The sequence below is a fragment of the Salvelinus namaycush genome, chromosome 41 (genome assembly GCF_016432855.1).
Source record: "Salvelinus namaycush isolate Seneca chromosome 41, SaNama_1.0, whole genome shotgun sequence".
NCBI classification, from domain to species: Eukaryota; Metazoa; Chordata; class Actinopteri; order Salmoniformes; family Salmonidae; genus Salvelinus; species Salvelinus namaycush.
In genome coordinates this window covers 12,004,093-12,020,214 of record NC_052347.1, presented here as the reverse complement: position 1 = coordinate 12,020,214, position 16,122 = coordinate 12,004,093, and the positions used below count along the sequence as shown (strand labels likewise).

At 42.8% G+C, this 16,122-nt stretch overlaps 2 protein-coding genes across 3 annotated transcripts; both read left to right on the top strand.

The window, feature by feature from the left end:
* The first annotated feature begins 1,040 nt into the window (after positions 1–1,040).
* LOC120034215 (angiopoietin-related protein 2-like) lies at positions 1,041–6,459 on the top strand. Its single transcript, XM_038980686.1, has 7 exons — positions 1,041–1,362; positions 2,087–2,568; positions 2,767–2,907; positions 3,068–3,287; positions 4,867–5,060; positions 5,450–5,720; positions 5,839–6,459. Exons 2-7 carry the CDS (start codon positions 2,107–2,109, stop codon positions 6,021–6,023), a joined length of 1,473 nt encoding a protein of 490 aa, XP_038836614.1. The 5' UTR covers positions 1,041–1,362; positions 2,087–2,106; the 3' UTR covers positions 6,024–6,459.
* Positions 6,460–8,316: 1,857 nt separating this feature from the next.
* Positions 8,317–16,022, top strand: icam5 (intercellular adhesion molecule 5). Of its 2 annotated transcripts, XM_038981024.1 has the most exons (12): positions 8,317–8,565; positions 10,581–10,841; positions 10,937–11,266; positions 11,385–11,615; positions 11,745–11,978; positions 12,258–12,608; positions 12,733–12,996; positions 13,092–13,421; positions 13,540–13,773; positions 13,903–14,136; positions 14,413–14,661; positions 14,915–16,022. In XM_038981024.1, exons 1-12 carry the CDS (start codon positions 8,511–8,513, stop codon positions 15,115–15,117), a joined length of 2,976 nt encoding a protein of 991 aa, XP_038836952.1. In that variant the 5' UTR covers positions 8,317–8,510; the 3' UTR covers positions 15,118–16,022. The 2 variants fall into 2 exon arrangements, with proteins under 2 accessions (XP_038836952.1, XP_038836953.1); XM_038981025.1 differs by lacking the exons at positions 11,385–11,615; positions 11,745–11,978.
* Positions 16,023–16,122: the final 100 nt, after the last annotated feature.

Below are 16,122 nucleotides of genomic sequence, written 5' to 3'. Positions count from 1 at the left end.
TCGGTACCTTTTGCCGTGCAGTAGCAGAGAGAACAGTCTGTGGCTTGGGTGGCTGAAGATTTTGACAATTTCTTGGGCCTTCCCCTGACACCGCCTGGTATAGTTTTAATCACTTAATAATTCATAAACAAACTTGATCTCAGTAAAAACACTAACTAATTGGTAGCTATACCTTTACTTGTTACTTCTGTGACCTTTCATTATTCTCCCTCATGAGTGAGAGAAATTAGAGGTTTTTGGTAACGGAATTACAAGGCAGGAGGCAATGTAATCTAAAAAACGAAATAGAAGTGTTGATATTAGTTGGCAGAGATCTTTACATTATTGTTTTTTAATGTATTTCTAATACCCTTTAATACTTTTCCTGGTAGATGTTTTCTAAGACACATTTTCTATCTGTTTGACCAGAAATCAAAACCTTTGCTTATTCCACATCTTTAGGATGAAAATGGTTGGAAAATGTATATATGCCTTAATTTGTAAAACCATAGACTCTTAACTTTCATTTGACACCACATTTGACATGCTCCTGTAAACTTCACATGTTCATGGGTCCTTTTAGATGAAATGCCGTCTTTACCGTATCTACTAGCACACAGCAGTTGAAAGAGACTATCCATGATGACTGACAGAATTATTCCTCATCATACGGTGGACCTTCATCTGCATCTTATCCATATTATAACCCTAAATATGTTGTTTTTATGTTTGACATTGTTTAATAGATGATATTGATTACTCATAGGCTACCTTTTCGAGCTGAACTACAGTAAACAGATGGACCGCCTGGGAGTAGGCCTCTGTGAGAGAACAGCAGGCTGAAGGGAGGCAACGGGCAGAGACAGAGAGAGGCCTCCTGCCTCCTGCACTGAGGGCCAGAGGCAGCTGAGCTGAGAGGATGGGAGGAGAGAGAGAGGGGGTGTCATTAGGGTAGTTTGTAATTATGTCTCTCTTTGTTTAGAGGGCCTGTGACAGGGAAGTGAGGGGGAGGTCTTGCTGCTGACAAAACGTTGTGTGTCAGTGTTGTGTGTAGTTCTCTTTCTCCCTTGAGTCTTTCTTACTGTAGCTCAGTCTCTCTGTTCTGCCTGTCTCTGTGAGGCTCAGACACACTAGGAAAACGGGTCGCCGGGCTGCATGCTACAGCCACAGCGGTGGACTTTCTCATTGGGAGGCAATTCTGAGGCAGTAGACCATTCTGAGGCAATGCTAAGGAAAGGTCCGTTAGTCCTGACATCTGGATTCTAGATGAGGATGCTTTAAAGAAGTCCATTCTGTACCCATTGGAGCTCAGGATTCTGGGATACACACAGGAACACAGCTGACAGTTTGTCAACTGACTCTATACCTCTGAACAGGACTGAGGTAAGTCATAGGATCCCCTTTCAGATGTAATAAGAATAGTGCTGCTATTATAATGATAGATGATCAATGGTTAATGTTTGGCGATATGGTACAGGGCTTCTGACACTACCATTTGGCAATCATGTGATGTATTCTTTTTCTTTGGTATTCCAGTTTACTTACAGAAACTTGTTGGTACCAATAATGTGTTTCACTGAGGTTGAGGAGTAGTGACCCCTGCAAATATAGTGTGTTGTGTCAATGTTGAGGTGATAATAGTGTTTATGGTGTTGACAATGGTGGTAGCCAGAGTTGAACCTGAAAGGATTGTGTTGACCAATGGGATGGAAGTGTGAGTTGACTCTGACTGGGTTTTGTTGACCATTGTCACCCCAGTGTTGACTTGCTAATAAACTCCAGACAGGGTTAAGTGTACTTTCACCTTCCAGGGGAACATCTGGTGGGCTTTCAAGGCTTGAGAGACAGTCTGAGCTGCATCTTAGATATTGCAGTAGCATTTTTACATGCTCTGCTTCCCACTGAAAATGCCTGTATGGAATTTTGCATCAGCGTGGCCACTGTCTGACTGTGATGTACTTGTTGGTGTACAATTATAGTTGTTTGAAATGGGGAAAAGCTATTTCTACTGAATGAATACATCTCTACATGTTCTAGATATAGAGTATCATGTTTTATTGGGGGAATCTGCTAATGAATCTCTATCACTGCTTAATTCCATGGACAGAAGAGCAGGTGAACAGGTAGATGGAGAAGCAGCTGACTATTGGCCTGTTTCTGTTGCTGGGGCTCCTCCTAGTCATGCCTGAGGTGGGGGGGCGGAAGGAAGAGTCCCAGAAGCGCCCGTCCCGCTCCTCAGAGCTAAAAGCAGGCCGCTGCTCCTACACCTTCATCGTTCCCCAGCAGAAACTGAAGGGGGCGCTGTGCGTGAGCACCGAGTCCACCACCGGCGCCGCCAACCACTCAGAGGTAACGGCTCTGCGGGGGGAGTTGAGCCGTCAGCAGGAACAGCTGGAGAAGCTAAGGGGCCAGCTGGAGCAGGAGGGGGCCCTGGTTACGGAGGTACGGGCGCTACGGAAAGAGAGCGGCAGCATGAACTCCCGCATCGCCCAGCTCTACGCCCAGCTGCTGCACGAGGTCATGTACAAGAAGGACCAGGTGGTCGAACAGAGGCGGGTCGAGAACCTACTGCTCAACGCCACCGCACAGGTAATCAGACAGACAGCATTGTGGGAACAGCTGTGTTCATAAGGAGGGAAGTTAGAATCATATAACTGTATACATGCTTCTACTATCTCTCTACTGTCTTAGTATCCTTTACCTATCGATGACAGGCATGTAGCACCTTGATAACATCCCTGATTGGCCCGTTGTCTGTTGCTCGGTAATGGTGGAACAACATCCCAGATGCTGCAGATCTCCACTAGTTACAGGGAGCTGGAGAAGAAGTATGGAGCCCTCACCTCCATGATGAGCAACCAGAGTCAGCTCATCGCCCGGCTGGAGAAGCTGTGCCAGGCCACCAAGAACACTACCCCACCTCCACAGGTAGGGGGAGCTCTGTATCTGTCAAACCACTGGCATTGTTATCATGGGCCTTTCTCAAGCACTGACCCTGACCCATGAAGCTAAAGTGGTACCATAACATACTACAGTACCCACAATGCTCTGTACAAAAGTCTTTATATATTTGTGTTGTATTGGACAGATGACCTCTGAACCCGTGAGTATCCAGTCCAGTGGGCGTCTGAATGACAGCTCACAGTCCAAGGAGATGGCTAATGATGTTCAGAGAGACCAGGACGCCCCTCCACTACAGCCACAGGAGGAGAGAGAACCCCTGCAGGGGACAAAGGTGCTCCCCACCACCATGGCCGACAGCCCTACTGACGCCCCCTTCATAAGCTTCCCTGTCACTAAGACCCCAGGTAAATCACGGCACCCTCAGAGCTTACAGCTGCCAACGGCGCTTTCAGCTTAACCAACACTGTCTGTGTAGGAATGAACGTCTGTCTTTGTAAGACAGTATGAAAGAGTAACACTATGTATCTACATTCCCCCGGCAGCGTTATCACACATTATAACACCTTGTTTCTATTTCAGTCAATACATTGCACATCTCATTGGTTCCTGCTTTGTTTCGATATTGTTTTTCGATATTGTTTTTCACTGTCACCTCTGACAACAATCAGAACAAACAAGCTGTTTTCTTTCGGCCCTTCAAATGCTTCATTGTTTGCTGTTCAGACCTTGCGTTTGTGTCTTGAAACAGTGTCAGTATTTTGTCAGTGTTATTTACACTCCAGAAGACACTGCAGAAGCTCGGGGAGTCACTGACCCGCCGATAGGACTTTGTTATCTCTCCGGGAATGCCTAAACAATGTCTAATAACTGCCAGCTGTTCTTATCAGAGTAGAGAAGGGGCTTTGTTAATTAATGAGTAACACACACACGCATGTACACACACACACACAAGGTTTGACTTTGATATAACATTTGCAAATTCATCAATAATATTTGTTATAAATAACAATCAAATGGGGCAAAATATAATCCTCTTTTTAGGAAATAAACCATCAAAAGTAGCTAGTCCAGAATTTGGCACCAATAGTCAGATTTTTATGGTACCACTTTAGAACGAGCGATTAGGATGAATTCCAAATAAAAATATATTTGAATCTAAAAAAAAATCAAATTTACCAGCAGTACACACAACAAACAGTCTCTTACACACACACACACACACACACACATACCAACCCACCCTAAGAAACACACACCCTAATCACAGCCCCTCTTTAGGACATTGCTATGTAACCTTGAATTACAAGGTGATACCCCCATACAATGCACGTTGTGTGCACAACTGGAATGTGTGAGATTACAAGGCAGAGCATTCAGATGTGTGACACCACCTTGTATGGACAGGCTCCTCCCACAGTGGAGCTGAGCAGCAGCAGCATGGGGACTTCACACCAGTTACACTGTAGAATAAAGGGAGCATGACTCAGAGCTTATGTGTGTGTGATGAGTGACAAGGAGATACTTGTCTATAGAATGAGTGTACGGTTACAGTATGAGTATCCCTTGGTCTGGACTGTGTGAGAGAGAGGTGATGCTTAGCCTTTCGTGTCCGTTCATGCGGTGTATGCTTATCTTTCCCAGTGTGACATAAGACATTCAACATGTGTGGTGAAAGAATGTCTTCGGCAGTAAAGAGATAAGCTGAAGCAAAGCGAGAAAACATGTATATGTGACCCTGTTGGCTCTAAAACAAACAGAATTCCAGACCCCTCTCTCCATAACGTGTCTCACACCCTCATTTCCAGCAGTTGGTTGAGCCTGCCCAGTGGCAGGTGGACGGAGTTTGGACGTTCTGGACTTCCATTAGTTCCATTGCACCAGGCAGGCTCAATCGAGCACAATTATGACTATTTGAACCCAGGTATGTTCCGAAATCCTAACTGCCTTTGTGAACCACATACCTACACCATCTCTGTCCCTCAGGACCCTGGAGGGACTGCCAGCATGTGCTGGACTCGGGCGAGACCACCAATGGGATCTACCTGCTGCGTCCACAGAGCGCCAACCGGCTTCTGCAGGCCTGGTGTGAACAGACCAAGGCCCAGGGAGGCTGGACCGTCATCCAGAGGAGACAGGACGGATCAGTCAACTTCTTCAGGACCTGGGAGCAGTACAAGGTGCTCTCACCTCCAGTGTGCAGTGAGCCACTAAAAGTGAAGCGCTCAAGAGTTTGTTATGACATCAGATAGTGTGCTATTACCATTGCTCCAAAACACTGCAATACAAAACCCACACAGTGAGTGTGTGCACTGCAGTCCCATAATCATTTCCCCTCCTCCATTTGCCTTTCATTTCAGCTGATTATATGTCATGAAACATGAGCTGTATAGTTACTGTAATTGACAACCATCACAGTGGACTCTAAAACCAGAAAAACAGCTGGTATTACAGCTCAGAGACTCAAGAGTATCCTTCAGTTGAGGACGGTTTAACACCACAGAAGTCATGAAAACTATTGCTACAGTGAACCTAACCCTAAACTATCTGTTGTACCACTCCACCCCAGCAAGGCTTTGGGAACCTGGATGGAGAGTACTGGCTGGGTCTGGAGCACCTCTACTGGCTGACCAAGCAGGCCCACTACAAGCTTCGGGTGGCCATGGAGGACTGGCAGGGCCGGCAGGTGTTTGCAGAGTACGACAGCTTCCGCCTAGAGCCTGAGAGCGACTGGTACCGTCTGAGGCTGGGGGAATACCAAGGCAACGCCGGAGACTCAATGTCCTGGCACAATAACAAAGCCTTTACAACTCTGGACAAGGATAAGGATGCTTATTCAGGTGAATCCTCTCTCTCTCTACTACCCTCTCTTTTCATTTCTGCCTCTTTTCATGGCTGCCTGTTTGAACACCCAGGTTTGGCTTGATGAGTTGGTTTCTCTCTCCATTTCCTCATTAGGGAACTGTGCCCACTTCCAGAAGGGGGGCTGGTGGTACCACATGTGTGCCCACTCCAACTTAAACGGCGTGTGGTATCGAGGGGGTCACTACCGCAGCCGCTACCAGGACGGGGTTTACTGGGCAGAGTTCCACGGCGGCTCCTACTCCCTCAAGACGGTCACCATGATGATCAAACCCACCTAACCCGCTCCCCATTGGTGGCACCGTAATTGGGGAGGACGGGTTCGTGGTAATGGCTGGAGTGGAATAGTTTCAAATACATCAAACATGGTTTCCATGTGTTTGATGCCATTCCATTCACTCTGTTCCAGCCATTATTATGAGCCGTCCTCACCTCAGCAGCCTCGTTGGTTATACACACATGTCAATCAGGCATCAGGGTAATTGATAAGAGAATTTCCAATCCCAATGATAATAACAATCAATCAATAGCTCTGACCAATTCCCGAGGTTTGTAAGACAATGGGTATAATAATAATTAGTCAAAGACTCAGCTTATACAAAAGGTTAGTATAGTTTATTCAGAGAACGTTCTAAAGTCAAGAATACAAAACAATTCATTTTATACTGACTTCTCACGCCCACACATTCACACAACCATACACACACACATACACACAAACAGACGCACACACATACACACAAACAGACGCACACACATACACACAAACAGACGGACACACTGTCTCACTACCCAGCCGACAGAGATAGGTGACCTTGTCCTTGACACGTAGTCCCCGGTCTCTCCCAAAGCTCTAGTCAGGTCGGCACCAAGCTCAGACAGTCTGTGTTTAAAATACCATAAAGACATATTGTCTTTACCCTAATTCTGACTAGGACTACACATTTACTGATTATGATTTTATACATTCTAATCAATTCCATACATTCTAATCAATTCCATACAATTATATGTTTCAGGGCGGAATATTCTAATCATTCAATTAACAGATAATTTTCACCTATCAGTAATATTATGGTTCCGTCATGGATAAGGAAGGATGTTAATGAAGTCCTTATATGTTAAACAGGTATGTTAATAAGACAGCGTTAGACTGATATGCCAACACAACATGTGGAATTGTTTTCTAACTGCAATGTATTTATTTAATCAAAAATTGCAAAACAAAAAACAAAACAAACATCTATCTATCTATCTATCTATCTATCTATCTATCTATCTATCTATCTATCTATCTATCTATCTATCTATCTATCTATCCTCTCACACACATACACTCGCATACACACACCACGAGGTGAGGTAGGAGTCCGTTTCTTTTGCTTATGAGAACTGACGTTGTGGTTTGATGCAGTGGTGTAAAGTACTTAAGTAAAAATACTTTAAAGTACGACGGAAGTCGATTTATGGGGTATCTGTACTTTACTATTTATATTTTTGATGACTTTTACTTTATTACTTTCTTGAAGAAAATAATGTACTGACACCCAAAAGTACTCGTTACATTTTGAATGCTTAGCAGGACAGGAAAATGGTCTAATTCACACACATAAAAAGAAAATCCCTGGTCATCACTACTGCATCTGATCTGGCTGTCACGCCCTGGCCTTAGTATTCTTTGTTTTCTTAATTATTTTAGTTAGGTCAGGGTGTGACATGGGGAATGTATGTGTTTTTGTAGTGTCTAGGGTGGTTGTAAGGTTTAGGGGGTTTATTAGAGTAGTTGGGTTTATGTTTAGTATAGAAGTCTAGCTGTGTCTATGGTTGAGTGTATGTTTCTAGGTATGTCTATGGTTGCCTGAGTGGCTCTCAATCAGAGACAGATGTCTTTCATTTGTCTCTGATTGGGAGCCATATTTTAGGCAGCCATAGGCATCATGCATTTGTGGGTAATTGTCTATGTTATACGTCTGTAGCCTGTGTGTGCACTACGTTCATAGCTTCACGGTCGTTTGTTTGTTTTGTTAGTTTTTTTGTAAGAGTGTTTCTTTTCGTGTTTCGTCATCAATATTAAAAGGAAGATGTATTTCTCACACGCTGCGCCTTGGTCCAATCTCTCTTATCAAGACGATCGTGACACTGGCAGACTCACTAAACACATTCTTTGTTTGTAAATTATGTCTGAGTGTTGGAGTGTGCCCCTGGCTATCCGTAAATTAAAAAAAACAAGAAAATTGTGCCTTCTGGTTTGCTTAATATAAGGAATTTGAAATGATTTATACTTTTCCTTTTGATACTTAAATATATTTGAGCAATTCCATTTACTTTTGATACTTAAGTTTATTTCAAACCAAATACTTTATTACTTATACTCAAGTAGGATTTTACTGGGTGACTTTCACTTGAGTCATTTTCTATAAGGGTACCTTTACTTTTACTCAAGTATGACAGTTGGGTACTTTTTCAACCACTGGTTTGATGTCATGTTTCCGTTTAGCAGTTTCCTCTTTGCACAAGATCAGGGCAGGGTTTGAATTTCCTCTTTGAAACACTTTCTTCACACAGTAAGCTCTCTGCCTGAGATACACTTACTGGCATTAGCACAGTGTTAGGACCGAGCCTGGACCAACGGGTGGACCATCAGTCAGGGCATCCTCTCTTACAACATCCCCCATCACCCTCACCTTGCTCAGCATCACCCTCACCTTGCTCAGCATCACCCTCACCTTGCTCAGCATCACCCTCACCTTGCTCAGCAGAGAACTACCATGATCTCACTCCAGAGAATGTTGGGCCTCCTCATGCTCATGCTGTTACATGGAGGTGAGTGGTTAATTTGTTCCATACTTATCTATTAATATCTATTGTTGTGATCGCTGTGTGGATTATGTTTATGTTGACCGTAGTTATTACTCTGGTGATAGAGTAACCGTTTTCTGTCTCCCAAGGGTGGTACTTAAACATGTGCTCACATCCCAATAACCGAACTTGAACGGAAGTTGGTTGTTGATAAAGGAAATTAGTTTTAATCCCACAATGGTCAATTTGAAGACTAATATTTGAGAGCAATTAAAGTCAAGGAATTAAAGTATTTAATGAGCAATAAAAAAAGGAATATTGATATGTAGCAATAATGCAATAAGGTAACAGTCATCAGTAGACAGGGCCCTGAGTTTTTCCTGGTCAGGTCACATGGATAGGAACAACTCATGACCCTAATTAAAGGATACAATTGTATAATAACATAAAATCACAAGAAATACACGTACACTCACTCAGGTACAACACAGACACTGTTGATGTTATTGAGTGATATGACATTGTCTGAATGGGTGTGGCGGGTGTGAATGTCCATGCGGTGTAACATTGAGAGCAACGTAAATGACTTCTGAAAACCACTGATGGTGGGTGTGGTGCATTGTTGTTAGTATGGTAGTTTGTCTAGTATGTGCTAACCTATGGATGCTCCATATTTGACAGATCCACCATTGTCAAAAATAAGAATCCTTTGACTTTCATTTTGGAACACATAGGGATGGACTATGTGCTTTTCAGTGCCCTTTTAAGCAATTGTTGTTCCATGATATACTGTGTATTGTGGGTATTTTATTAGGATTCCCATTTAGCTGCTGCTTTTGTAAAAGCTCTCTTCCTGGGGTCCCCACAATACATGAAACATGACATAATACAGAACATTAATAGACAAGAACAGCTCAAGGACAGAACTACATACTTTTAAAACTTCTTTGGGATTGGTGTCCCGGTTGAGCTAATGTAGGCTAATGCGATTAGCATCAGGTTGTAGGAAAATTTCCCAGGACATAGACATATCTGATATTGGCAGAAAGCTTAAATTCTTGTTAATCTAACTGCACTGTCCAATTTACAGTAGCTATTACAGTGAAAGAATACCATGCTATTGTTTGAGGAGAGTGCACAATTTTGAACATATTAATAAACAAATTAGGCACATTTGGGCAGTCTTGAGACAACATTTTGAACAGAAATGCAATGGTTCATTGGTTCAGTCTAAAACTTTGCACATCACTGCTGCCATCTAGTGGCCAAAATCTAAATTGCACCTGGGCTGGAATAATACATTATGGCCTTTCTCTTGCATTTCAAAGATAATGGTACAAAAAATACAAAAGAACAGTTGTTTTTTTCATTGTATAAGCTTTTACCAGATCTATTGTGTTATATTCTCCTACATTCCTTTCACAATAACACATACTTCAAAGTGTTTCCTTTGAAATGGTACCAATAATATGCATATCCTTGCTTCAGGGCCTGAGCTACAGGCAGTTCGATTTGGGTATGTCATTTTAGACATAAATTGAAAAAAGGGCACACACAGCCTACATATCAATACATATACACACAAACTATCTAGGTCAAATAGGGGGGAGGCATTGTGCAGTGAGGTGTGCTCTATCTGTTTTTTGAAACCAGGTTTGCTGTTTATTTCAGTAATATGAGATGGAATGGAGTTCCATGCCATAATGGCTCTATATAATACTGTACACTTTCTTGAATTTGTTCTGGATTTGGGGACTGTGCTTGCACAATAGGAAATAACGTCTGAATATTTTGGGCAAGGTGATTCCCCTTTCAACACGTTTTAGAAGGGATGAGATCATCAACAACATAACGTAATATTTTCCCCACAGCACCCTCAACTCCAGGAACTATGACCACCCTTACAGCAACAGCCAAGTCAAAAGCTATTTTCCAGCTCATCTCTGTGCTCACACTATTTAATTAACCCTCACAAGGCAGAACAATTTTTATTTATGTGGATTTCACATTGATGTCTTCATTCTTGTATGTTTTTACAGTAAATACCTTTCCTCTTGAGCTCAACCCTCCCAGAGTGGTGGTGAGATATGGAGACTCAGTCTCAGTCAACTGCAGCACATCATCCACAGACCATGAGGGGATGGGCTGGGAGGCCACATTCGGAGGTACAGGTTTAAAACAACATGTCAACGTTGTCACCTGGACTGTGGATAACCTTACTGATTGGACAATAGAACCTAAATGCTACATCACATCATTGAGCGATCAACCCTCAAAAGTACTTCCAGTCATTCTCTACAGTGAGTATTTTCCTCCTTGTGAATCAGAAAGGTATGTTTCTATTTAACTGTATATCAGCATTGAGGGTTTTTTACATTGTTGACCTCCTCCACAGAGACTCCAGACAGCGTCTCCATCTCTGTTCTGAGCCACTCTGGTCCCATGGTGGAGGGGACAGAGTACCAGCTGCAGTGTGACATCCAGAACATCGCTCCTCTACAGAACCTGGTTGTGAAGTGGTACAAAGGGAATGAACTCTTAGATAATGTAACTTACAGCGACGTCAGTAAGACACCAGTGGATGTGTCACCTACTCTGATGATCATCCCCAGTAGAGATGATGATGGAGCTCAGTATAGATGTAGAGCAGAACTGGACCTGGGACCAGAGGGACCACAACCCCATCCTACAGTGACATCAGAACCTCTCAACATTACTGTGCACTGTGAGTTGGCTATTAATCTAGATCTTTTTCATTATCATAAATCAAAAACAGAACCACATGACAGGTATAGCTTCCAATTTACTCATTTTGAGTTGATGCTCCTTCTCTCTATTTGCAGACAAGCCAGTGATTGAATGCCCAAGCCAGTACAGTGCCGTGGAGAATTCCCCCCTGGACAGGATCCCTTGTACATTCAATGGGAATCCTCCCCCTAACGTTGTGTGGTACCAGGAGGGCAGACAGGTCAATGCCTCTGCACCCCTGGCCAGGACGGACTTTGGCCAGTATGTCATCACGATCACCAATGACATAGGCAGCACCAGCTCTACTGTTCATATCACAGTGGAATGTAAGTGTGTGAGATCTAGTATTGTATTGCGAGATGAGATCTGTCCGATTGTTTCCTGTAAGATGCTTCTCTATCTGTTTTCAAATGGATGAAATCTATGCTGAATATTTCTCTCCCTACTCTTTTCAGATGCCCCCAAGTTTAACTGTATTGATCAATATGAAGTTAAAGAGAATGAAAATCACAACCTCTCAGTCACCTGTACAGTTGATGGCAACCCTTCTTCTAAAATCACCTGGTTGAAAGCCCAACAGGAAGTGGATATCCCTCAAAGTCTCACTAGGGAAAACAGAGGGGAGTACACCCTGGTTACAAACAACACACATGGAAAAGCCACTCACAAGCTTGTTATCAACGTCTTGTGTAAGTCATGTTTCTATCCTTCAAGTATGTTATTATTGGACTATTTTACAAACGTTTAACTAATTCTAGCCACACATGCTATCAGCTTTACACTGTTCTAACCAATCTTAAAGGTAGAATATGCCTAATAGTGATTGAGACAGGTTTTACATAATTGTTTACCACCTTTTAAGTTACTGCATTTTAGTCTCAACTGAACTGCATGGCAACCCATCTGACATCCCATAAGTTGCATAGTTTTGAGTGGTCTACTCTAAAAGCACCTCCTTTTCTCCTCAGATGCTCCTGAGTTCCTTCTAGGGAATGACACAGTGGTGGTGCGTGCAGACAGTGATGTGTCTCTGGACTGCAGTGCTGAGGGGAACCCTCCTCCTGAGCTGAGGTGGACCAACAACACTGCAGAGGGAAATGCCAATGAGACCACTGTGGGGCACCTGCGTACTCTCTATATCTCCAGAGTAACAGCTAATGCAACTTACAACTGCACAGTCACAAATAGACTGGGCTCCATCACCAAGCAGATACATGTCCTAGTAGATGTACCTCCACAACAACACCCAACCATGTTCTCCACAGCACCCTCAACTCCAGGAACTATGACCACCCTCCCAGCAACAGTCAAGCCAAAAGGTCTTTTCCAGCTCATCTCTGTGCTCACACTATTTAATTAACCCTCACTTATCTCACAAGGCAGAACAGTTTATATTTGATGTGGATTTCACATTGATGTCTTCATTCTTGTATGTTTTTACAGTAGTTACCTTTCCTCTTGAGCTCAACCCTCCCAGAGTGGTGGTGAGATATGGAGACTCAGTCTCAGTCAACTGCAGCACATCATCCACAGACCATGAGGGGATGGGCTGGGAGGCCACATTCGGAGGTACAAGTTTTGAACAAGATGTCAACGTTGTCACCTGGACTGTGGATAACCTTACTGATTGGACAATAGAACCTAAATGCTACATCACTCTCAATGATGGCAAACAATCCTCAAAAGTACTTCCAGTCATTCTCTACAGTGAGTATTTTGCTCCTTGTGAATCAGAAAGGTATGTTTCTATTTAACTGTATATCAGTATTGAGGTTTTTTTATATTGTTGACCTCCTCTACAGAGACTCCAGACAGCGTCTCCATCTCTGTTCTGAGCCACTCTGGTCCCATGGTGGAGGGGACAGAGTACCAGCTGCAGTGTGACATCCAGAACATCGCTCCTCAACAGAACCTGGTTGTGAAGTGGTACAAAGGGAATGAACTCTTAGATAATGTAACTTACAGTAACGTCAGTAAGACACCAGTGGATGTGTCAGCTACTCTGATGATCAGCCCCAGTAGAGATGATGATGAAGCTCAGTATAGCTGTAGAGCAGAACTGGGCCTTGGACCAGAGGGACCACAACCCCATCCTACAGTGACATCAGAACCTCTCAACATTACTGTGCACTGTGAGTTGGCTATTAATCTAGATCTTTTTCATTATCATAAATCAAAAACAGAACCACATGACAGGTATAGCTTCCAATTTACTCATTTTGAGTTGATGCTCCTTCTCTCTATTTGCAGACAAGCCAGTGATTGAATGTCCAAGCCAGTACAGTGCCGTGAAGGAGAATTCCCCCCTGGACAGGATCCCTTGTACATTCAATGGGAATCCTCCCCCTAACGTTGTGTGGTACCAGGAGGGCAGACAGGTCAATGCCTCTGCACCCCTGGGCAGGACGGACTTTGGCCAGTATGTCATCACGATCACCAATGACATAGGCAGCACCAGCTATACTGTTCATATCACAGTGGAATGTAAGTGTGTGAGATCTAGTATTGTATTGCAAGATGAGATCTGTCCGATTGTTTCCTGTAAGATGCTTCTCTATCTGTTTTCAAATGGATGAAATCTATGCTGAATATTTCTCTCTCTACTCTTTTCAGATGCCCCCAAGTTTAACTGTATTGATCAATATGAAGTTAAAGAGAATGAAAATCACAACCTCTCAGTCACCTGTACAGTTGATGGCAACCCTTCTTCTAAAATCATCTGGTTGAAAGCCCAACAGGAAGTGGATATCCCTCAAAGTCTCACTAGGGAAAACAGAGGGGAGTACACCCTGGTTACAAACAACACACATGGAAAAGCCACTCACAAGCTTGTCATCAACGTCTTGTGTAAGTCATGTTTCTATCCTTCAAGTATGTTATTATTGGACTATTTTACAAACGTTTAACTAATTCTAGCCACACATGCTATCAGCTTTACGCTGTTCTAACCAATCTTAAAGGTAGAATAGGCCTAATAGTGATTGAGACAGGTTTTACATAATTGTTTACCACCTTTTAAGTTACTGTATTTTAGTCTCAACTGAACTGCATGGCAACCCATCTGACATCCCATAAGTTGCATAGTTGAGTGGTCTACTCTAAAAGCACCTCCTTTCTTCTTAGATGCTCCTGAGTTCCTTCTAGGGAATGACACAGTGGAGGTGAGTGCAGGCAGTGATGTGTCTCTGAACTGCAGTGCTGAGGGGAACCCTCCTCCTGAGATGAAGTGGAACGACACCGCTGCACGCAGTGTGAAGTTGTCCACTGAGGGGCGCCAGAGGACTGTTAGAATCACCACAGCTGGGATCTACATCTGCACTGCCACGAATATATTTGGGACGGTCACCAGAAGAACAACAGTAACTATAAAAGGTATTATAACTGACCGACTGTGGGTCATGTTATGGTAGAAACGTAGCTGACCCTGATGTAGTGATTCATGTTGTCATAAGACATACTTCATATTCTTTCAGTAAGATGAATGAATGAATCGCATTCAATTCCACAGAGCTGAATTGCGAAACACGAATCCTAGATCACGAGCTAGCCTGAATCAATTTATAAACAGAATTGGTCTGAATCATGTCTAAACTCTCCCGTTCTCCTTCTATTTCCTCCTCTTCAGGTGGCTCCACAATTATATTTTGGGTGATTGCATTAGTTTTCCTGGTCATTGCCCTGGTAGTCCTGAAAGTCTTCTGTATGTGGAAGAAAAGACAAGGATATTATAATTTCATACCAGTCAACCAGTCAAATGTTCCATTGATGCCACTGTCTACAACAGGGGTAGACAACCATGATCCAGAGGGGTATCCTACGAAGGTTTGAGGAGTTACCTAAGTAAATTAGATAAACTCTTGAGTTCAACTCGGGATAGCCAGTCATACGAAAGTGTCTCACCCTTTAGCCAGGTACATTTCAGAACTAATCTGCTCCTGGGCAGGCTAACTCCAGCCCAGTAGAGGTTACTGAGGGGAGGACGGCCCATAATAATGGCTGGAACGGAGCGTGGATAACATTCCACTGATTGCGCTCCAGCCATTACCACGAGCCCGTCTTCTCCCGATTAAGGTGCCAACAATCTCCTGTGAACTCCACTTGCCCTGACTGAAGTGAATGAGCCACGAGATGAAGACCAATTAAATAAGAATCCCTCCCGCTTGTAAAGATTGCGTCATCATCTACTTCATTTGAGGAAGACAATATTTTATTCATGAATTTTTTTTGTGTGTGTAAAATTTTTTTTTGGGGGGGATTAAAATATATCACATTCCAAATGTTGTAATGACAGAATGCATTTTAAATTTCACGCACAGTAACACGTTTGTACAATATTAAAATGATTTGGTCTACATGCAACAATGGGATTTAATAAATCAAATCCTTAAAAATACATTTCATCCACATCATTGAACAATTAATTCTGAATGAAAAACGAAATATAATTGATTTCAAACAACAATGAGACTGCGTGATCTGCAAACGTATTTAAAATGTAAGATTAGGGTGGGGATTCAATCGGAGCCTGTTCAAGTGTCTTGCATCTGACAACATACAAACGAATGTAATAAGAATGTTCATATTTCTATATCAATACTTAATTGTATTGCTTGCTGTAGTCTAATTACAATAGCATCCGAACATTCATTTTCCTTTATAAAACTATTTTCAAAACTGTTTTTAAAAGTGACTTGTGTATGCCCATAAATAAACAAGCATCACTGCTTATGACATGCCACTGCCAGTCTGTCGCCAGTGAACATTTTATTGAAGGCAAATACATTAGGAAACTGTCCCTTTAAGAATTAGGATTTGGGAGTGACGCGGATATGA

Excerpts from the sequence above, each read along its gene's own strand:
- LOC120034215 (XM_038980686.1), top strand. The coding sequence starts at position 2,107 with ATGGAGAAGCAGCTGACTATTGGCCTGTTTCTGTTGCTGGGGCTCCTC. Across the intron at positions 2,908-3,067 it reads ACACTACCCCACCTCCACAG|ATGACCTCTGAACCCGTGAG; the intron begins GTAGGGGGAGCT and ends TGTATTGGACAG. Across the intron at positions 3,288-4,866 it reads CCCTGTCACTAAGACCCCAG|GACCCTGGAGGGACTGCCAG; the intron begins GTAAATCACGGC and ends TCTGTCCCTCAG.
- icam5 (XM_038981024.1), top strand. The coding sequence starts at position 8,511 with ATGATCTCACTCCAGAGAATGTTGGGCCTCCTCATGCTCATGCTGTTA. Across the intron at positions 11,979-12,257 it reads GCTTGTTATCAACGTCTTGT|ATGCTCCTGAGTTCCTTCTA; the intron begins GTAAGTCATGTT and ends TTTTCTCCTCAG. Across the intron at positions 14,662-14,914 it reads AACAACAGTAACTATAAAAG|GTGGCTCCACAATTATATTT; the intron begins GTATTATAACTG and ends CCTCCTCTTCAG.